Raw genomic sequence first — 22,080 nt, 5'->3', positions numbered from 1 at the left:
TTGTTTCAGCAGTGTCCTTGCTGAGATTAGATGTTGCTGTAATGCTGTGTCATGTTTAGACTTCCGTTTTAGCAGACCGAGAAGCAGACAGTGTGAAGCCACAGTACTTACTGTTCAGTTTCAGTTGTTCTATGTTTTTTTAATTCAGTAAATTTGTAGTAACTCTGCCTACAAAAGATAACAAATGTCACAAACAAAATGGACTTAAATTACTGAGGCAGAGAAAACAGCTTCTGCTTTCCTCCACAACAGCCCTGACCGAGTTTTATCTGTGGTCAGAGAATTTAGAATATCCTGAGCAATATTCCAGTGTACTGTGGTAGTTTTATCCGTTTATAGATATTTTTGTTTGTTTAAACTTGTCCAGTTATGAAAAATACTACTTGATTTGTGTCTTTGAAGTATTTATAAAGAGTGTCAAAATAGTTTTGTCTTGACAAAACATGAGCTTTTGAACCTAGTGAACAGTTGCTGCATAGTATCAAAATTGTGATGCTGTTAGTTAACTCTTGAGGAACTCTGAGGAAAAAGGTGTGTTATATAAACCCAAATTTGGGCCTAATTCGTATGTTACATAATTTCTGTACAAGATACTTAAGAGCAATGGAGAATTCCTGTGGGTTTCTTGGTACTGAAATTTGCTCTAACTTTACTGTGTAGGTATCCTTAAAATGTGGTGATGACTCCAGCAAGAGCTCATCTGGTGAGTAAAGTTCTTCAGTTTTATTTAAAAACTGCTTTCAGGTGGCTGTTTTAGAAAGATATGCGTTAAAGATAAATTATAATTTAGGTTCTCTGCAGCCTGAAAACCCTCTGAAAGTGAGCATAGACCAGTTAACAAGAGCAGTTGAAGCCCTTCTGCAACTCCATGTGAATTTATACAGCAGTTCTGCAACAGTTTCTCCAAAAGATAGTAAGAGTACCAAGGAAGCGTGGACTGCCACAGAACATCTCCAGTTCACAATATTTGCTGCACATGGAATTTCTCCTAGTTGGGTATCAAAGTGAGTAATTTATTAATTGTAAAATTATTCCTTTTACAGATTTTGTTGTTGATTAATTTACTTTCTTTTCCTTGTCCAGTTATGAAAAATACTACTTGATTTGTTCTCTAACCCATAATGGAAAAGATCTGTTTAAACCTGTCCAGTCCAAGAAGGTTGGCACGTACAAGAACTTTTTCTACTTGATTAAATGGGATGAACTGTAAGTGACTTCAGCATGTTAAATCAATAGAATACTTTGTTTCAGCTAGTATCTACCTAGCTAGCTGCTTCTGATTCCATTTGAAGTGTTGAAAGAACGTGTGAGCCTTACTGACCAAAATCAAATATTTTTCCAAATCGTATTTCACTCTACTAATTTTGAAAGTAGGAATGGAGATGCTGGACAAGTGCCTTGTGCCGATGTTTATAGGACACAATTATAGGGAGTTGGGAAGGTCATAGCATTCTTTGTAATGGGAAAAGCCTGTGCTGCTTAAAGAAGTGTGAATAAAGCTTGCTTATAAGCAGTGTTACATTGTAACAGCTTTGTATCTGAATTTAAATATCTGCTTTAGGATTATTCCTATAAAGAGAGCAGATGTGTAAGTGCTTAAGAGTATCTGTCTGTAGCATATGAGAATGTCTGGTTTGAGCTACTTTTTGCAGAATATAAAGGAGGAATGAAAGTTGTGCCAAGAAGAAGTAAGGGGAGAATGGTGGATGATACCTGGTAACTGCAAGGGGAAAATACATTTCATGCCTATGCACAGCTTACTCTTTTCCAAATAATGGTTATCAGGGAGCCTGCCATAAGGGGAGCATCGGGTGAGCTCCACGTTGCCCTCTGTCTAGTTTCCTAATGGTTTTTAAGGGTCAGAGATAGACCCTGAGGAATACCCTGGAAGTCCACAGTGACAAATTATTTCAGATCAGGCATGAGCATTTCAGGTTCTAGAATACCTGCCTTCAGAGAGTGCTCCAGCTGCCTTTTCTTTTTTGTTCTGATGATGCAAAGGATTAATTTTGTAGCAAGTACGAGTGTGTTCCAGTGAAAGATGTGTTAGACTGTTTAAAGACTGCTTAATATAGTTGTAGTGGTTTATACTGTAACTGGCTTAGTAATATTCTGTGATAACTTTTAGAACGATATTTTGGTGTGTTTCAGAAAATCAGACTTAACATTTCAAGCAATAAAGCCAGTATAAACAAAAATCTGAGTCTGACTTGCGCACTGGGGTTGCTTGCTTTACGGGTGCTCGTTTTGTACCATTTGAATTTAGCTTTCAGTAGTTATTAATAGAGCCCTTCATTTGGATGGGAAACTATTGTCAGCTGACTCTCAAGCTGAGAGATTAGGAGGTGGCTAACGTGGAATTGTGCCTGTCCTCGTAGTGAGTAGAGTGGGAAGACTGGTTCTGCTGGACAGTGCGGTTCTGTGTAAGGAGTGTGATTTAATAGACAAAGATTAAAAGGGGTAGTTCCAAATCTGGCTACAGTGCAGAAGTGTAATTTAGCAGGTTTTGGAAACTATTGGTATGGGAGATAGTGGCGTGACATATAATTGCATGGAAATGTAACACTTGTTCTTCAGTGTTAACTTTTTGAAACCAAGAGGCATTAACAGATTATATGGATAAGCCTGTAACTTACTAACAACTGTCTTTCCTCTGACTTATTTTTAATACTTTTATTTTGCAGAATAATTTTCCCCATCCAGATTTCACAGCTGCCTTTGGAATCAGTCTTATGTCTGACTTTGTTTGGAATATTAAATCAAAATAGTGGGAGTTCTCCTGACTCAAATAAACAGAGAAAGGGCCCAGAAATTTTGGGTCAAGTTTCTCTACCTCTTTTTGATTTTAGACGGTATGTATCCAATATCTTGGAAAGATGATTAATATTATTTACTCTGTATAAAGCTTACTCCACTCCTGTAACTATAGAAGCTGCTTCTCTGCCACTGAATGTTGTAAGCCATGATAAAGATGAAAATCATAAACTATATTGTTACAGAAATAATACCTTCAGCTAAATAGGGTACAAAACGCAGTCCCGTGTAGTAGTTTCCATCTAATGGGCTGAAAAAACTTATCCACTAGAGGAAGTTGAATATCATTTGGACGAAAGTAGTTTTATTTGCAGGAAATCTTCGTAGTAATGTGGGCCAAAAGAGGCCACATTTGAAAGTATGCAGCAGTGGAGTATGTGAGCAGAACTCAAGCTGTGGTTTGAGGGATCCACCGACATTCAGGTACTACCCTGTAATTCAAATCCAGTTAAAGGATCTGCAGGTCTTGCTGTCTACTGGATTGGTGGGCTCCTTTCTGAAGGACTGTGGTCTTGGTAGGTGGCATTTCATGAGTTCTGAAGTCGGATTCGAAGATCAAAAAATACAGTATATTGGTTAGAGGCAGTTTATTTTAGCTCATGAAGTGGAAACAGCCAGTTCTTGGTCAGTTCATGAGCTGTGGTGATAGAGAATGCAACTTACAAAAGAAGGTGCTTACAACAAACCTTGTTTTCGGCAGGAATAGTGTCTAGTGCAATACAAAAAGAAACCAGAATCTTGTCAGCAGGTAAACAATGTGCTATGCTTCCATCATGTCACCAGGAAAGAAGCACTTTTGCCTTAAAACTCTCTTAAGATAGGAAAGAATAGCTCTTATCTTCACCCAGTCCTGTGTATAGAGCAAGATACGGTGATGGCTCAAATTTTTAGGAAGAAAAGACCTTTAATTTGAGGTCTGGAAAATTTTTAAGTACTATTATTATTCAGAGTCTGCTTTGACTGCAAAATACTCAATGCTGTATGTTTAATAAGTTTACATATGCAGGAGCCAAAGCTGAGAATTTTGGATATATTGATTTTTTTTCTAAAAAAAAAAAAAACAAAAACGTTTCAAAATTCCTAAGTCTGATAATAGAGTGGTAATATAAGCCAGCAAGATAACCAAAACACTGTTTTAAAATTTAGATATATTTTAAAATACAGGTGTATTTTCATAGATAGGAAAAATAAGTAATTTCTTCCATAAGCCTGTTTGAATGATAGAAATTCCAGGATATTCTGAAATTATTCCTTTTGATTCAGAGGTGTTTTTATTTAAAAAAAAAACCCCGAACCTGAGAGATAATTAACAACTGTTAAACGTAATAGTTTAGTTTAATATAGTTTAGTTTAAAATAGTTCTAGCTTGAACTGGGCTTCCTTCAAGAAGAATTATTAAAGAGAACAAGCTGTTCAGCTATGCTTTACTGGCATGATTTAGTAATTTTTGTTGGCATCATAAACTTCCAGTTAATCAATCTTTACATAGGAAGAACAATTCTGTGAAACACATATAAACCCTAAAACAGCTTTCGAAATATACTAAAGGCTTGGCTTTTAGGCTGTCTTTGGCAACTGTATTTTGATTTTTAAAGACTCATAGAAATTTTCTGTGCCTAACAAACATTCAGCATTTAACGGGTTTATGAAGTATCTTCACTTGTGCCTTACTACAGCTGGAAACAGTGTTAATGTTGGGAATAAATGACAAATACAAATGTCATCTGATATGTGCTTGCAGGATCTAGTAATGTGGAAGGGCCAAGCAAATGGCGATGTCTGTAATATTCATACGCCTATTCCTTTTTTCTGAGAGGGTAAGAAGGAGCAAATGTTCAGTTTATTCCTCAGAGGCAAAAGTGTTCCTTGTCTGCCGTAAGAAATGGGGAGCACTTAATTTATCTCCATCAGCTGTGCCAGCACTGAACTTTTTCCATTGCCTTTTCCACCTACAAGTTTTATGCAGCATTTTGAAGGACTTAAAAGGGCAGAAGACATCCACTGAAAGAAATAAATTCATATGACACTTGATGATCATAATTCCCTTTTTTAAGCTCTGACCTGTGATAGCTTGGCCATCACAGTTCGATTTCTTGTGCTCTTTTCCAATCATCAATGTTGAAATACCACAAGATATTTTCTTATCTCTGCAGTAGAAACAGATACGTGGTGGTTTGAACTATCCTCCTGTACTACAGTAATACTTGGGAATTGTTTCCTCCTAGTGACCATTGGTCTTCTCCAGATAGTATTTTGATGACTAATACCTTGTTGAAGTAAACAGACTGCAACACTAATACCTGTTCATGCTTTTTTCCTCAGATTGTTAACTTGTGGGACAAAGCTCTTGCAACTCTGGACCTCATCACATTCACATCATGCGGCAGGGATGGCCAGTAAGAAAGGAAATATGGAAAGAATAGTATTGCAGGTTATGTATAATTCTAACTTTATCTGACTATGTTTTGTTTGAATATTGTGACTTTAACTCTTATGTGGGTGGGAGATCAATTAACACTTTGGGGAGAGTGTAAATTTTGCGAAGTTCTATTGGAAGGCCAGCACAGAATAGGGATCACTGAGCATCAAGAGCAAAGGCTGGAAAGCTGCCCTAAGCGCATACAGGCCAGTTACTGAATCACTGTCTTGAAAGAGGAAGTTGGCGACGCCTTGGTCGTGTGTGCTGTCAGTACTGGGGGAGAACATCTTTGGAAAGCAATCTGTGGAAATGTGTGCTAAGATGTGAGTTGTCTCGACCCAAACAATCACAATTCCAGTTTCTTTCCCGAACATAAGAACCTCTCATTCTAAATTCAGAGTCAAAATTTCTCTTGGAAGAGAGAAATTGTTAGGCCTGGCTTAGCAGTGCAAAACAATGGTTAGTACTGTTCTTAAGGACTTGCATCATCTTTTTTTTTTTTAGATTGACTTCCCATCCCATGCATTTGATATTGAATATAAAATTCCTCAAGCTGCAAAGACTACTGTGCATCATTCCATGGAAACGTTAGAAAAACGATTGAGAGAACGTCTCCTCGCCATTCTCTCAAAGAGTAACACTATTGGGTATGTTCAGCTCTTTTCAGCTATGGTCTCTTTGTACAGGACAATTTGTGGCTAGGGTCTGGAGTGCTTGTTTATTCTTAAGTTTCTTTAAAATGGTTCTAGTGTATTTTGAAGACCTATGGAGAGTTAAACAAGAGATTGAATTAAACTTGTGAAATACTGGTGATGATTCAGTGAATTTACTTGTGCTTTCCAAGGCCAGTGTCATAATCTCCTGTCACAAGACTGCTACTGCTTTGGCTGCCTGTTACATGTGCCTGTTCCTGCTTGGCAGTTCTTTAGTTAGAGGGAGCAATGGCAGTTTCAGCAGTGGCTGTTCATACGCCTGGGAAGCTCTTCTGGAAGGCTTTCCTACTCATCTGCACCAAACTAACATTAACATTTATTTCAGATTATACTAAAACTTATTTTTGTCCTGTCCAAATTATAACTTTGAACGTTTTCATAATGTTTGAGGTTTTACTTTACTTCTCCTTTTGCCTTTTGTGTAGGAAATGGCCATTTTAATTTCATTCATTTTGTGTGTTAAATTATCTGAACCTATGCAGTGACCAGTAGCATGAGGGTTATTCTGGTGATGGTCTGTAATGTGCATTATAAACTGAAATGCTTTTGTCTGCAGGCTATTGAAAGAAGATAAAGAATTTTTGTGGGAGAAGAGACATTATTGTTATAGCCATACTAGTAGCCTACCAAAAATATTGGTCAGTGCCCCTCACTGGGACTGGGCAAGTCTTCCAGAAATCTATTCATTACTCCAGCAGTGGCCTCCTTTATCACCCTTAGTTGCACTGGAACTACTTGATTCAAAGTAAGAAAAACAACGTGGATAAGTTCTGCTTGTGTGTGTCTTGTGCATTGAATGACATTTTTTCTGGAGGAGATTCTGAATAGCATTTTTGTGGAAAATATGAATGAATTTCTTGTAGCAAATTTTCTTAACATTTTGTAGAACATGTGCTTACTTTATTCATGTAGGCTCGGCCAAGTCATGTAGTAGTTAGGATTCTGACATATAATTTGCGACAGGAGAGCAAACTAAACAGCCAAGCTATCCAGACCGAAGTGTTGAGATTAGTGTGCTTGTCCTAAACACACATCGGTAATGAAAGGCCTCAAAATTGTAGATCCTATTAAAGACTTTATATTGATTCTTTTGCACCCAGCTGATCTCAAAAAAGAAAAAAAAATATCCCTTCATGAACAAACAATGTGGATTTGTGGTGTCTCTCTAGGTTTGCTGATCAGGAAGTACGAAATACAGCTGTGAACTGGATAGAGACACTGAGTGATGATGAGTTAACAGATTTCCTCCCTCAGTTTGTGCAGGTGAGACTTTTTGTCTGTACTGAGGTTTGAAATCTTTTTTTTTCCTGCTCTGATTACTAGTAGGAGAAGTGCAATTGCATGCCTCTCTACTTAATAACCATAATGTATGGTGTGGAAAACAATTGGAGTAAATAATCACCCTGTGACTGTGCTATGGATTCATGTGATTCTGTCAGTGCATTAGTCATAAAATCTCGGTGTTCATCTGAAATTAAATCCAGACCTGATTTATTTAATTTTCTTTGTATTTAGGCATTGAAGTATGAAACCTACCTTGACAGTGCTCTTGTCAAATTTCTTTTGGCCCGGGCACTGGGAAACATCCGAATAGCACACTACCTGTACTGGTAAGGTGGTTTTTGTTCCATGGTTTGTGTTTAATATTTCCAGGAAATAATGTTTGTTCTTACTGTCATAGTTCATAACAATGAATGTTATGAATGGAGAGGACACAAAATGACAGCCTGTTTTTTTTTTTTTTTTAATTGAGAAAACAGACATCTATGAGGCACAAACGTCTTTCCTTTTATGTCCTATGTGCCGGTAGCTTTGGAGATCTGTAGTAATGATTCATAAAAAAATTTTTGTGTCTTACTATTGAGTTGTTTGCAGTATTTTCTTTAGGAAAATTTAACTTAAATCCTTTTATTTCAGGCTTCTTAAGGATACACTGTATGATACAAAGTTTGGTGTAAGATATGAGCAAATTCTAGGAGCTTTTCTTTCAGTCTGTGGAAAAAGGCTGAGAGAAGAGCTTGAGAAGCAGACCAGGCTGGTGCAGCTTTTTGGAATGGTAGCAGAAAGAGTAAAGCAAACAAGTGGATCTGCTCGGCAGGTGTGTGTATATTTTTAGTATTCTTTAGGAAGATTAGACTGACTATACCCTGAAAACAATCCACTCAACTGGCTTGTTAGTCCAAGTTCAATAGAATGTTATATATAGGATATAGGAGGATCTATAAATCTATTCTCTGCATTTTAACAAGGTACTGGCTTAAGTTGATGGTTTTGTCAAATTTGTTGTCATCTTAAAAATAAGATTGTGTCAGCAGATAGTGTAAGCAAGGAGAATGGTTTCTATGTACAATGAACTGGAATTGGATTTAAACCTGGTAATGCTAGAAGAATTATGCAAAAGGATGGGATATCTGTTTATATGCTAATAACATGAACTTAGAGTTTGATAGAGTGGGATGCTATCATCTGGTTCAGTCAAAAAAAAAAAACCAAACCCACAAAGTGGTGTGATACTGGTGTTGTACTGCTAAGCTGATGTGGTTTTAATAGCTAAAAGAGCAGTTAGAATTTCTCTGGCACTGAGGGGTTAAAACATTCGCTTCAGGATACCTTTGTCCATAAGTTTTCTATAGATGCTTCAGTTAGGAAAATGTCAGCTGAATTTTTTTTTTTTCTTTGCCTGCAGGTTGCCTTGCAAAATGGTATGGAACGTGTGCAGTTATTTTTCCTGAAGAACAAATGCCGTTTGCCTCTCAATCCCAGTCTTGTGGCAAAAGAGCTCAATATTAAGGTAATGTACATTCAGAGTTTCAAAATCTTTTTGTAAAGATTACATACAGGTAGAGCTTTTACAAATAGGAAAAAAAAAATCAGTTGAGGTGCTTAAAAGCTCTGTACACTGGGGGGAAGATTTTAATTAATATTCAGATTGAACAGTGCAGTGAAATTAACTGAACAAAGACAAAATTTATACAAATACTTGTGTAAAACCAGTGAAGGTAGTTGTATTAAAAAAATATGTTTGTAATAACTTACTTCTTTAGACCCTATCTCGTTTGAGACCAACAGTCCTGATCACGGTACAGCAGGGGTCTCAAAGTGCATGAAAAAGTCCTGTTTGCAGTAGTAATGAGAAGAGAAAATTGAGCAAGACTATAAAGCTCAAACAGTGAGTAGACTGTGAAATAGGTGAAACTCCCTCTGACTGGTTGTGTCCAGGAGATGCTCTGAATCCAGGGAGGCAGACAGTAGCTTGTTTTTATTGTGAAGGCACAGCAAGTAATAATGTAGGAAAAGCAGGTGAATTATTTTTCCAGAACTCTGCAAGATTTCACAATATCTGTTCAACCATAATCTTGATTATATCATCATGCGTGACTGAGATCCTAAAGGTCTGTGCACTGGATTTAATCTTGTGTGGAGAGACAGTTTGTCTTGCTTTCCTTCTCTACTGCATGTAAATCATGAGTAAAGCAGGTAAAAGAGAAAATAATGTGAAACATGCAGATGTGGGGGTTTTTTATAATATCTATTAGGTTTTGAAATGCTGCTGATAAAATATTTAGCCATGTTTTATTCATTCTTCCCTTCAAAATGTATAAAACATCACTGTGCAGCACTCTTGGCTTTTGTACAAGAATTCAGCAAATAACAGCCAAAGGGCTCTTTATTCGAAGGAAGCACGTATTCGCCACAATCGCATGTTAGGAGTCTGAATAGGCACATTGTGTGACGAACCTGCTTGGTGTCAGAATGTCTCGTTTTCTGGGCTAGCTGCAATAGTCCTTTTTGACTATTAACACTAAATCTACTTGTAGGCCTGTTCTTTCTTCAGCTCCAATGCAGTACCACTGAAAGTTGCCCTGATAAATGCAGACCCTCTGGGAGAAGAAATTAATGTTATGTTTAAGGTAGGCCTTGTGTATGTATTGGAGAAAAAAAGTTGAGTAATAATCACTATTTCAATGTTCTCAGTTAACTTTAGCATAGATCAATAAGCTTAGTTATTTTGTGAGTTTGCTCTTGCGTATCTAGAAATGTCTGAACAAGCTGTAAAATGTAAGTCTACTGCACACGAAAGCTCACTGTAGCCTCTCTTTTTAAGTGCATAGCTATGAGGAATTAAGTAGTAGTACATTTCACTTCCTAGAAATGTAAAGCAATTAAAATCTGTGAAGTTTAGTTTTGCTGAAAGCATATTATGTCTCCAGTTAACCCTTATTTCCATTTCAGGTTGGAGAAGATCTGCGACAAGATATGCTGGCTTTACAGATGATTAAGATTATGGATAAGATCTGGCTGCAGGAGGGACTGGATCTACGGATGGTCATCTTCAAGTGTCTCTCAACTGGAAAAGACCGAGGTGCAAAACCATAACGCTACCTGTAATCTTTGCTCCCCGTTTCAATTTCTTAACACACTGATAGTGAAAAATCTCTGTGCAGAGACAGGCCCAAGAAACCGTAGAAAGCCATAAGCCTTCCACACAAGGGACTCGGTACTCAAGAGTATAGCAAGTTAAATGGTTCCAAATTTTCCAATGGCTGAGTCGCGTTTAAATGTTTCTTCTCTTGAGTCCTGAGATTCTTACATGTTCTGCTGCCAATCAGCAGGGGCGCAAACAAGTAAATGATAAATGCCAAGTTTTCTCTTAATGAGCATGCGGCAACGTAGGAAATAACAGCGCTGCGGCAATCCTGATTCTGAAAGTTTAGTTATGGTGAGAGCAAGTATTCAAGTCAAAACTGAAATTCTAAAGTATTTGGAATCTGCTGCAGTTGAGTGAGGGAGTATCCTTCATGTACTGAAACATGCAAAAAGAAGAAAAATTGAAAATACCTCACAAACACACATACTGTCCTCCAGGATTAGTGTCATATGCTGGTAAAAGTTCCTTGGGAGTATGAGGCTGTCCTTTAGGTTTGAAACTAGGTCACAGAACTCTAAGTTTGAGTGTAAAAACCACTCTGCACCTTCAGCATGCTTTTTGCTAGTTTTCACTAATTCTCTAGAACTAGCCAATAGGAACCATGAGATCTTTAAGAGGATAAAAATAACATGAATATTTCTTCAGTCAGATGCTAGGACAACATGATGAAAACTCTTAAATATGTGGAAACATTGGAAATTTGGGTTGGCAAAACAAAACAAAAAGCTTTGTTTTATGTAAAACTTGGGTTTTAGAGAGACAGATTGCTTGTTCCTGCTTTGAATGATGACTTAATTGGATAGCACGTTACTTTTTTGTGTTGTTGCTGCTAATATTAGTATTTCTAAAAAAAATAAAGAGAAATGGATGTAAATTGAAAATTTGCCTTTAGTAGCTCTTGCCAAGATAGAAGTGAAATTCCGTTCATGTTTTCCTTTCGTGATTTAGCTATAGAAGTATTTTTAGTCAATGGTATCTCCAGAAGAAGGCTGCCTGTAAAGCCCACTGCCCCGTGTCTGGAGCAGCAGGCTGGGCTGTGTCAACACCTGACTGCAGTTCAAGTTACTAGATTACTTAACTGTCAGTGTATAGGAAACGTCAGCATCAACGGATTTTTGCAGTTATTGCTTATATTTTGCCTATTGCTTGTAGCTTACGTAGTAGAAAGCAATTGTTCAAGCTATAATTCATACATGCCCTCTAACAGCCATAACTAATGGCAGTGAAGTCAGCCTAACTTGGATTGCTACATGTGTGTTTCATGGTATGTTTCTGCTGGAACAATGAAAACACAGCACTTAACTTAAGGAGACGGTTAAATACACTTTGTTATTTCCTATAAAGGCATGGTAGAGCTTGTTCCTGCTTCAGATACACTGAGGAAAATTCAAGTGGAATACGGAGTGACAGGTTCTTTTAAAGACAAGCCTCTGGCGGAATGGTTGCGGAAGTATAATCCTACAGAGGAGGAATATGAAAAGGTAAGTTTTTTTCAGTGTTGTTCTTTTTGAAGATCTTTTAAAGGATAAATACTATTTCATTAAATTCTTATTCCAGCCCCTCCATTGAAATTTTTGGTATATATCTTTGGGAAACTTAATTTTTTTTCCTATACTCGAAAAAGTATAGGAAAACTTACAGCTAAAAAGGAGCCAATGGATTCTCAGGATTCACATCAGGAGTTTTTAAGGGATATAGAAAAAAAATTAAGATAGAGAGGAATGATGGCTGCTCTTAATTGTGGTGTAGGAGCAGTGGTCTCGCTTCATGCAAGCTCATGGGATTCAAAAAATACAAGGTTTACTTTTGGCCACAACGCTGTAATACATTGGAAAGATAAGTCTTTGTACCCTTTTCTCTGCTAAAATATTTTTCTTTTTGTGAGTTGTCCTCAACTCTGCTTTTCTTTTACTTAAAAAACAAAACAACTGTTTTTGCTGGGAAGTGTGATATCTAAAGCTAATTGCAAAGCTATTGGTCTGAAGCACACTGTTCTGGAAACAAGCAGACTTTAGGGCCTGTCTTGTCGGGCTTGGATTTTACCCTTGTCAAGATAAACTGCTGAATGTGCGAATGCTGTTTTCCCACTGATATTTGATCTCATCTCACTTTCTTCTCTCTCCCTTTCAGGCTTCAGAAAACTTCATTTACTCTTGTGCAGGATGCTGTGTAGCTACTTATGTGTTGGGAATTTGTGACCGCCACAATGACAACATAATGCTCCGAAACACAGGGCATATGTTTCACATTGACTTTGGAAAATTTTTGGGTCATGCACAAATGTTTGGTAGCTTTAAAAGGTATTTTCTGTAGCCTAGCAATGTAGATAATGAAGTGGGGGGAATTTTGGTATGTTTTTGTAAGCATTGTAATTCTAAGCATTAACTTTTAAATGCCCATTAGCTGCTGTTCTCGTTATGAAGCCACTATCTTCCAATTTATCCAGAGTGTTTCTAAAACACATGCAGACTTGCCTGTATAGAATTAATTTTGAAAAGGCTCCAGCTTCCTATTTCCGTATTCTGATCTCTGGAACTGTTTTAAGTCAAAGCTTAAGGCATAGCTTTCCAGTAAAATCACCATTCTAGCTACTGGTGGATTGAAATAAGGAGTATGGTCTCCCAAACATCGTTTAACTTCAGCGCTTCCAAACTGCATTTGTTCCTTGAGAGCTTTGTACTTGGCAAATATCAATGGGAATTTCTTTACCATAGTTACAAAAGACAAATATTTCGGTACAGGAAAGGATTAATACATCTTTGTATTGTTATTTGGGAGCCTTATGTCTAACACGAGTCTTGATGTCATATTCTTTCCAGGAATATTGGATAAAACTGTAGTGTAATTTCACCTTTTTAGCTATATTCATGCAGTTATGTATTGCATGATTGATTGGTAAACTTTATCCATAAATGAGAAATGGAGTGCCAGAACCTTGAAGTCATCTGAATATCTCAGTGAAACAAATGAAAACAGTGCTTAAAATCAGTGGTGAATGTCAACATTACAGAAAAGAGTGAACAACAAGTTTCTATTTACCACTCCTCTGTGTAGGGGAAGAGAATCTATATCCAGGACAGGGGAGTTATGTTTTAGTCAGGTGATGATATAGTCATTATGTTTGATTTAGAGTGTTAGGGCTTCCAGAAATGAGGGAGGGAAGGTATTGTGAGGTAACCTCTTCTCCAAGTGTTCCTCCAGGAGGGCTGCTGTAGGTCCAGTACCATGTGAATGTGCTGGGAATCTGAGACAGCACTAAGCAGCTGAACCCAGCCCAAAGAAGTTAAATGGCACTAATGAATTATTTAATATCATTACTGGGGGTGGGAATGGAGGGAAGGAGGGAGCATATGACAGAGTGAATAGACCTTATCATTGACTTCTGAATTCTGTGCTTTTTGAACAGAGATCGAGCTCCGTTTGTGCTAACATCGGATATGGCTTATGTCATTAATGGTGGTGAAAAACCCACTATTCGCTTTCAGTTGTTCGTGGATCTCTGTTGTCAAGCCTACAATTTGATAAGAAAACATGCAAACCTCTTCCTTAACCTACTTTCATTGGTAATGTTATTAATTTTATTGAATTTAACTGAAACTTGATAGATCTCTCATGTTGGGTTGTTTTCAATGCAGCTTTTTATGCTGCAGAAACTTCTAAGGCATGCTTTTAAAAGACAGAAACATTAGAAACACTCTTTAGGAAGGTTGTATTTGGATTTTTCTTTTAAGCTTTTTGTACTACCTGCCTGTTTTCTGAGAATTTAAAACTAAGAAGATACCATAAATGACACTGCAATTTAACTGCTTTTAACTCAGCAGAAATGGTGAAGGGATTCACTGTTAATTGTAATTGTTGGCTATTGCTGTTAACATTTAGAAGTTAGCACAGCTTCAAATTAGTTTGATGGTCTGAGAGTTTTAATCATGTCAATGTAAAATTATATTTGTTTTATTGCATTAAAACTGTAAATTCCCGCAGATGCTGTCCTCTGGGTTGCCAGAACTAAGCGGGGTTCAGGACTTGAAGTATGTCCAGGATGCTCTCCAGCCCCAAACAACAGATGCAGAAGCTACCATTTTCTTTACAAGGTACCAGATAAGTGAAAACTAAAATACCTACATTCTCTTAATGAGAGCTTTCTGTTATGAAATATACAAAGGATATTCTCAGATTTGTCTGTAGAAGAGGAGTAGTTACACTGTACAATCATAAAATATCAGTTAACAGGTGAACTAAATAAATAAGATCAGTTTCATGTAAGATTAATGCTTGTGCTAAAATTCTTTCCATATAAAAGTACCCTTGTGCAAAAATTCGGTTTGAAATACTGAGAGCAGGTAATTCTGTTTGGCTGTTTGAGACGTGTTTTGAATGCACCCTAAATTGCTTAATAGCGGTGCGTATAACGGGAACCTTGTAACGCATGTAAAGAAGTTCTCCCTTCCAAGAAGTGCTTTTGAACACTGGGGAGGGAGGGAGGGAGGATGCTCCAGTGTAGCAAGTGTGTGTGAGGTGTATATAGTACAATTGAGTTGTTGCTATGGATTACAAAATATGTAACTGTGCTTCATTTAAAATATATGGGGGAAACAGCAGTACTGTGCATGTAGCTTCTTTACTAATTCTGGAAAGACTTCACTGCTTAGCCACCTGTTCCAAAGTTTGTATACTGAGTCTTCTATTCAATGCTGATACGATGATATTTATGTAGCCCATTGATGACTTCTAATGTAAAAACTGTTTCTGTCAGTAAGAAATTGGTTTGTATTTTTCCTAAGAGTTCAGTCTGATTCATTGACAGAACTACTTTTGTGTGTTCTAACATGTGGTCTAGTAGTTGACATTGTTTATTTTCTAGGTTGATTGAGTCCAGTCTGGGAAGTGTTGCCACAAAGTTTAATTTCTTCATTCACAATTTGGCTCAGCTGCGTTTCTCAGGTCTACCTTCTAATGATGAACCCATCCTCTCATTTTCTGCTAAGACATACTCTCTTAAACAAGATGGCAGAATCAAACAAGTGTCTGTGTTTACATATCAGAAGAGATATAACCCAGATAAACATTATGTAAGTATGTGGAATCTGTTCCACTCAGTGAAGAAACTGTTCGTTTTCTTCCACAAGATGCATTCTCCTTCTTGCCATAAGTTCAGTACTTAGTCACAGAGAATTAGTCCAGGGGAGACTTCCCTTAAGTAGCTTGCTTTGAGGTGGACAGCTAGATTCCCTTTATTGGCAGAGATTTAGTAAAAGCAGCTATAGATACTTATAGATACTCATTTAGTAAGATTTAGGAGAGGCTGTAGAGTTTTCTGAAGTCTGACTGTATTGACTGTAATGGCAGCCTAGAAACCCACACCAATGGCGACACCCAAATCTAAGCCCCACTCTGGATAACTTGGAAGTAAAAGGAAAATCTGTAACTGAAATCTAGGTGGGAATGGGCCTGCTTGCTCACTTCCTGGAGGAGAACAGGGTCACATTGGCTCTGCTGGGATGGAGTTACCTTTCTTCATAGCAGCACAGTGCTGTGTTTTGGATGTTTAACTAAGACTATGTTGAGAACACAGTGTTGGTTTGGCTGTTTTTGAACAGAGCTTGTGCAGTCTCAAGGCTTTCTCATTTTCTTCCACTTTGCCCCTGCCCACCCTGGAGAGAGTAGACTGAGCGTGCTTGGAGTTGGGAAGGGACACGGCAGGGATGGCTGACCCAAACTGGCCAAATAGATACTCCATAGCTTACAATGTCGTGCTCAGCAGCAGAAACTGGGGGTAGAGGAAGAAAGCTGGGGTGGGATGATGTTGGCTTCCAAGGTCTGCTTGTGGGAGGTGATGAGAGGTTGTCTTTGCGTCACATCCCTTCCCAAGAACTGTATTTCAACCCACAGGTGTTCTCGCTTTTGCTCTGATTCTCTCCCCTGTCCCACTGGTGAGGGGGTGGGAGTGAGCAAGCAGCTGTGTGGGAGCTTAGCTGCTGGCCAGGGTAAACCAACCACAGGAGTGCTAGAGTATGGGCTGGTATTTTTAGCATCCAACAATGTTCTTCAAAATGAAGACACTTTTTGAAAAGGATCTAGAAGGAAGCAGAAAGTAGAGTTGGTGGAGATGATTTTAAAAAATGAGGGTTTGATCCCTGTTCCTGTGCTTATGTAGCCGCCTTCTGTAAAACGACTCCCTCCTGATGAGGAATCACAAGTCAAACACTTTGTGGTTTTGTTCTGACCTTCCATTAAAGCTGAATTTGCACTTCTTAAGTAAAAGCATCACTTGCTGTGTTAATGCATCCACACTCCTAGTCAGTCATGCTGCAGGAAGCAAGTGTTAGAGTTTGCCCTCAGGATTTTGACAGACCTGGATTACACTTTTTAAGTCCTGTATATCAATATTTGTATTCCTGTGTGGGTGTGCAACCATCTTCAGTTTATGTTTTTTACCTCTGCTTCTGTTTGCTGGCCTAGAATAGTCACCTCAAGTTGCATTTTCCTCAGGTTGTTTAAAAACTGAGCTCTATTGATACATTTAAGCGTACACCTCTTTCCAAGTTGTATTTGTTGTAAATGACTAGATCTAGTAAGACGCCATCTAGGGAAGGTAGAACAAAGCTGGATGTTGCTAGAAGTGAAGAATAGCTTTGTACTGAATCATGTATTATAAATGTATTTGAGCACTTCAGTAGTCTCCTTCTGTGTAGATTTGGAACCTTTTCCCAGTTGCACATTGTTAAACTACACATTTAGCTCATCTGCCCATAGAATGAGTCCATTGAATTGAATTTTCTGTGAAGTTTTTCAACCTTCATTTCCCTTTCATAATAACGTGAATAACTGCATCCTGGGAATGCACCCCCAGTGTTTTTATAAATTCTTTTTATATAATGCAGTATACTTGCATCTCCCCACCAAAAATTTCCCTTTGGAAGTGGACTCCTTTAGAACCTTGAGAAAATTAGATTGAAAAAGATGAGGCATTCTTTTCCCCCACATGCACACTTGATAAATTTTGGAAGTTCTGGCCCCACAGATACAGGTCTAGATGTAATCCTTCAGTGATGTGTTACATTTTGCACACCTGCTACGGAGTATGAACTTACAATGAGGCTTAAAAGGGAAAAGGCGGGCAGCTTGGCCTTAACTACCTTTAGCCCCCCCGTCAGATGTGGGTCTGTGTTATCGGAAGATCGTGTGCTGTTACTTTGCATTACAGCAGGGCTCTTTATATTCTAACTCTACTATAAAATGCAGACACTGTTACTGGGATATGTATGCAGGAGAAGCATTACCATAGCAGGAAGGGTTAATTCTTAAGAAATATATATCGGGAAGTTAGTTCTCTAATGTCGTTACTGCTTTTAATTTGTTGTTTTTTTTTTTTTTGTGATTTGGGCAGATCTATGTAGTGAGAGTTTTGAGAGAAGGGCAAGTTGAGCCAACATTTGTCTTCCGAACGTTTGATGAGTTCCAGGAGCTCCACAACAAACTTGGCATTCTCTTTCCTCTTTGGAAGTTACCAGGGTATGTTCCTAACTCACTCTTTGCTGTTAGAATGAAAGCCACAAAACTGCTCCCAGATGGGCAGAGGATGAAACAGCTTGACATGGAGACAAAACTGCTGAGGGGCAAACTAGACCTCAGAGTTGGCAGTTGAGGGAGAAAACTGTTGTCTCTACATTCTAAGGAGCAGCAACTCAGTGTCTTTAGTCTATGTGTTGTATCACTAACTATAACAACTACCCAGAAATGTTTCCTTGCCTTTTTCTGATGTCATTACTTATTAGCATGCTGTGTTGTCACTCTTCATTGACATTAAAAAAAAAAAAAAAGGATATCAGCACTTCAGGATGGAAATGACAATGAAATTGAGCTGTACTTACTTCAGAGAAATGAACTGGAAGCTCTCTCTTGTTCTGCCCTTGTAGCTTTCCTAATAAGATGGTTCTGGGAAGAACACATATAAAAGATGTAGCAGCTAAAAGAAAAGTGGAGCTCAACAGCTACATACAGAGTTTGATGAACAGTTCTTCAGAGGTGGCAGAAGTGAGTTCAAGTAATTTAAGCAAATCCAATGCAAGTTTTCAGATTTTGGTGCTTGCTTTAACTAATATACAACATTTCTTCCCAATTTAGTGTGATCTTGTTTATACTTTCTTCCATCCATTACTTCGTGATGAGAAAGTGGAAGGAATAGATGGAATAGCCAAACCTACAGGTAGGTAATGTTTTGGGGGGTGGTTTTAAATTGGAGACTATAGTATGACACCTTTACAATCTGGTGTTTGTGTTTTGGGTTTCTAAATCTTTTTTAATCAACTGTAGTTTTCCCTCATTGCAAACTTTGTGTCGCTGTCTTTCCAAATGTGCTTGCATACAGTTTCAAGGAAATAAAAACATACCAAAAAATTTCAACAATATATTCAAGTTTTTACTCTAGACTTGCAAGCTGCTTCTTACAAAAGAATGGAAAAATCTTTACAACCTGTAGCTTTGCCCTCTTATTTGGGAACTACAAATAAAATCAGAAACTGAACTTGGTCTCAGGCTTGTATTTTTTCCCCATTTATAAGTCAGGGTAACACAGATGAAAAGGCACAGATAGTACAGAGGAAATAATTGTTGGGGTTTTTTTTTCAGATGCAAGTCCATCAAGTCCTACCTCAGGCAAAGTGGGAGGAGAAGTGAAGCTATCCATATCATACAGAAATAGCACTCTCTTTATCATGGTGATGCACATTAAAGACCTGGTAAGTAGAGAAACTGCGCTCACTGCCAAAAACTGTTTCCATTTTGTCAGTTACCTTCTTGACCTAGATTGATGCAGGAATGGTGAAACTATCATCTCTCTTCCTCCAAATTTTCCAGCGCTTTTGGTTAGCTTGATTGCGAAGTCTAGATACTTGAAAGTAAATATTCAAACAGGTATGCACTAGTTTTCTAACTTACGTTGATTTTGGATTGTAGGTTACAGAAGATGGTGCAGATCCAAATCCCTACGTAAAAACATACTTACTTCCAGATATGCACAAAACATCCAAACGCAAAACCAAAATCTCCCGGAAGACAAGAAATCCAACTTTCAATGAAATGGCAAGTTAAAATTTATGTAGTAACTCTGTGGTTTGCTATTGTCTCTTAGTCTAAGCAGTAATTAGGATATTGCCTAAAAAAATCTGCAAAGATGCATAAATGGAAAAGGAACTTGTTCAAAAAACTTTGTACCCTGTTTAAAAAACAACAAAACAAACAAACCCTAAAAAACCCCAAAGCAACTGAGTAGTTCAGAGTACTATTACAAGTAAGCGGAAGTTTCTCAGACTGCTGACTCTCAGAGGTGATGGGGAGAAAGACTGGTCCTTGTAAACACTTAACATTGGGAGCACAAAATAAAATATGGATGTACGTCAGCCCGTCCTCTGAGAAACAGGCAGCCGAATGGTCATAATGAGCCGCTGAGACTGTGGCTGGGCAGTGAGAGGAAAGGGCACTCACTCTGTGTAACCACAGCTGAGTAACCACAGCATTCTTGACTGCTTCCTTTCTAGCTTGTGTACAGTGGCTACAGCATGGACACTCTGAAACAGAGAGAACTTCAGCTAAGTGTGCTCAGTGCAGAGTCGTTACGTGAGAACTTTTTCTTGGGTGGAATTACACTCTCACTAAAGGAGTTCAACTTGAGCAAGGAGACTGTTAGCTGGTATCGACTGACTGCTGTACCCTATCTGTGAACTCGTATCTACACCTGAGTCAGACCAGAACAACTGGATTCCCTTGTACTTCGTGCATCTTCCTTCTTGAAGATACGTTGTCCACCCTAAAACACGAGAGAATCTGCATTTCAACAGATATGGTTGGATCAACATTCACGTAGCCTAATTTGGAGGATTTCTGGAAAACCTGGTTTATGCTTATGCAATGTTATCAAAGCATCACTGTAAATGGTTTAGAGTCGTGGGTAAAAGAAGGGGTTTTTAAGCCACCCATGACAGTGAGATGAACAGTTTGACCATGCTGGTTGGTTAAACCATAAGTTAGTCGTTAGGCCTGTGGATATAGTGCATTTTTGGTTTTAATTTTTGTTACCTGTTTTGTAACACAGGTAGCATCATCTATGGTATGATGCTGGAGAACATCAAAGAAATGACATATTTTAGGATTACATTCCACTACTAACTAGACATCACAGAAGCAGCAATGGATAAAACTTCGGTGGCTTCACACACACCTGTAGAAATGAAGGTTGAAGGGCTGGAAAAATTCCTTAGTGTTGCATTTAATCCCAGTTCCATGCTTCTCTAAGACTTCCTGGAGTGAGTGCCAATAATGGAAGTTGTAAATAATGGTGCCTTATAATTCAAATGCTTCTCTTATACCTCATTTCTGGTGTTTAAATATGTATACATGTTAACTTTCAGCTCCTTAAAAAGAGGAGATGTTCTTATATTTGATACTTTGCAGGTCCTATTGGAAGTCCTTTCCTGAGATGTGTTACTGACAAATAACATCACTTATGCTGATCTTCACAGCACAACTTACGTAAATTTTTTTCTACCCCATCTTCTACGCATGATCTCCAAAACCTGAATGAAGACTGGCTGAATGTGGTGCTGTAGGAGAAGTGCCCAGTTTCTCAGTGTTTTCACAGGTCTTAATTTCCAGAACTTTTAAATACCGCAGTGATTACATGTGGAACAGATTCAAACACTAAACCCAAAGGGACATTTGCAGCTGTACCTCCCGGTGAAGGCACAACTGCTGGATGAGTTGCAGGCCAGAGATGAGGTGTGTTCACAGAGCCTTCAGAGGGGAACTTCGTCACTTTAACAGTTCACAGCAATAACTTTTTCTTACTCCAGTAAGAATGAATTCCACTAAAATTAATTAATTCCAAGGAATATTAGAGTTGAACTCTACTGTGTCAGTGGAGTACAATGTCACTCACTCTCTCCCGTTAATACCACTGGTTATTTAATTAGGTGTTTCTGCCCTACAGGTGTAGCCTTTTTATTCACCTTAACTCGCTGTTGAGGAGGATCGTGTTCTGTCTAAACGAAGCTGTGGAGTGAAGCTGCACACTTTTCTTTAGTCTGTCTTGCTTTAAGTTTTAGTACTATCACCGCTGACTATGACTAGAGTGAAATTTTAAAGTAAAATATGCAACTATGAACAAAGACACAATATGGGGAAAGCCTTCTATCTACCCAACACTAAAAACCTCTTTCATAATCTGATTTTCCTTCCCCTGCTACTGACCAATCTCCCTTCAATACAGAAGAGAGACGTAAACTTGAATCTCTTGGTGCCTAGAATATTCACGGTCCAATTTTGTAGGAATTATTACACTAAAAAGCTAAGAATATCTTGAATGTTAGAAACTGGGCTGATACTAACGGGCGCTAACAAATCCCAGTTTTATTAGGCATCTTCTGCATATTTTTCATTTAGTATATAGCCTGTAAATAATGAACTATGTAACTAACTAGATATATTTCCTGCTCACTTGATGCTTTTGAGACTTACTCCATTCCATCATTAGAATCACAAGTCACTTAAACACAGGAAAGTAGACTACTGTTTTTGTGAAACGTTCCGTTGTGAAATAAACCGAAAGCAATATGTACTGCCTTTTTTGCAGTTTGCTATTAAAGCACAGTGTCTTACAGCACAAAATAAAAAATAAACTAAAATCATTTAAAAAATGATTTGCAGTTTGA

At 38.0% G+C, this 22,080-nt stretch overlaps 1 protein-coding gene across 1 annotated transcript in view; it reads left to right on the top strand.

Annotated features, from left to right (window-relative positions):
* The window catches only part of PIK3C2A (phosphatidylinositol-4-phosphate 3-kinase, catalytic subunit type 2 alpha), a 37,334-nt gene extending 17,240 nt beyond the window's left edge, over window positions 1–20,094 (top strand). The window contains exons 9-32 of the mRNA XM_010142112.1: window positions 661–703; window positions 791–1,004; window positions 1,084–1,206; window positions 2,685–2,852; window positions 5,137–5,245; window positions 5,738–5,880; window positions 6,503–6,691; window positions 7,116–7,209; window positions 7,462–7,556; window positions 7,864–8,044; window positions 8,633–8,737; window positions 9,765–9,857; window positions 10,180–10,309; window positions 11,720–11,856; window positions 12,506–12,675; window positions 13,782–13,938; window positions 14,357–14,466; window positions 15,237–15,444; window positions 17,763–17,887; window positions 18,292–18,409; window positions 18,500–18,581; window positions 19,004–19,113; window positions 19,331–19,456; window positions 19,912–20,094. Coding sequence (XP_010140414.1) covers window positions 661–703; window positions 791–1,004; window positions 1,084–1,206; window positions 2,685–2,852; window positions 5,137–5,245; window positions 5,738–5,880; window positions 6,503–6,691; window positions 7,116–7,209; window positions 7,462–7,556; window positions 7,864–8,044; window positions 8,633–8,737; window positions 9,765–9,857; window positions 10,180–10,309; window positions 11,720–11,856; window positions 12,506–12,675; window positions 13,782–13,938; window positions 14,357–14,466; window positions 15,237–15,444; window positions 17,763–17,887; window positions 18,292–18,409; window positions 18,500–18,581; window positions 19,004–19,113; window positions 19,331–19,456; window positions 19,912–20,094 — 3,213 coding nt within the window. The remainder of the gene's footprint in view (window positions 1–660; window positions 704–790; window positions 1,005–1,083; window positions 1,207–2,684; window positions 2,853–5,136; window positions 5,246–5,737; window positions 5,881–6,502; window positions 6,692–7,115; window positions 7,210–7,461; window positions 7,557–7,863; window positions 8,045–8,632; window positions 8,738–9,764; window positions 9,858–10,179; window positions 10,310–11,719; window positions 11,857–12,505; window positions 12,676–13,781; window positions 13,939–14,356; window positions 14,467–15,236; window positions 15,445–17,762; window positions 17,888–18,291; window positions 18,410–18,499; window positions 18,582–19,003; window positions 19,114–19,330; window positions 19,457–19,911) is intronic.
* The last annotated feature ends 1,986 nt before the right edge of the window (window positions 20,095–22,080 follow it).

Source organism: Buceros rhinoceros, unplaced genomic scaffold, assembly GCF_000710305.1.
Source record: "Buceros rhinoceros silvestris isolate BGI_N320 unplaced genomic scaffold, ASM71030v1 scaffold31948, whole genome shotgun sequence".
In the NCBI taxonomy this organism is placed as follows: Eukaryota; Metazoa; Chordata; class Aves; order Bucerotiformes; family Bucerotidae; genus Buceros; species Buceros rhinoceros.
The sequence above is the reverse complement of the archived record's forward strand: the minus strand, read 5'-3'. Positions and strand labels throughout refer to the sequence as shown.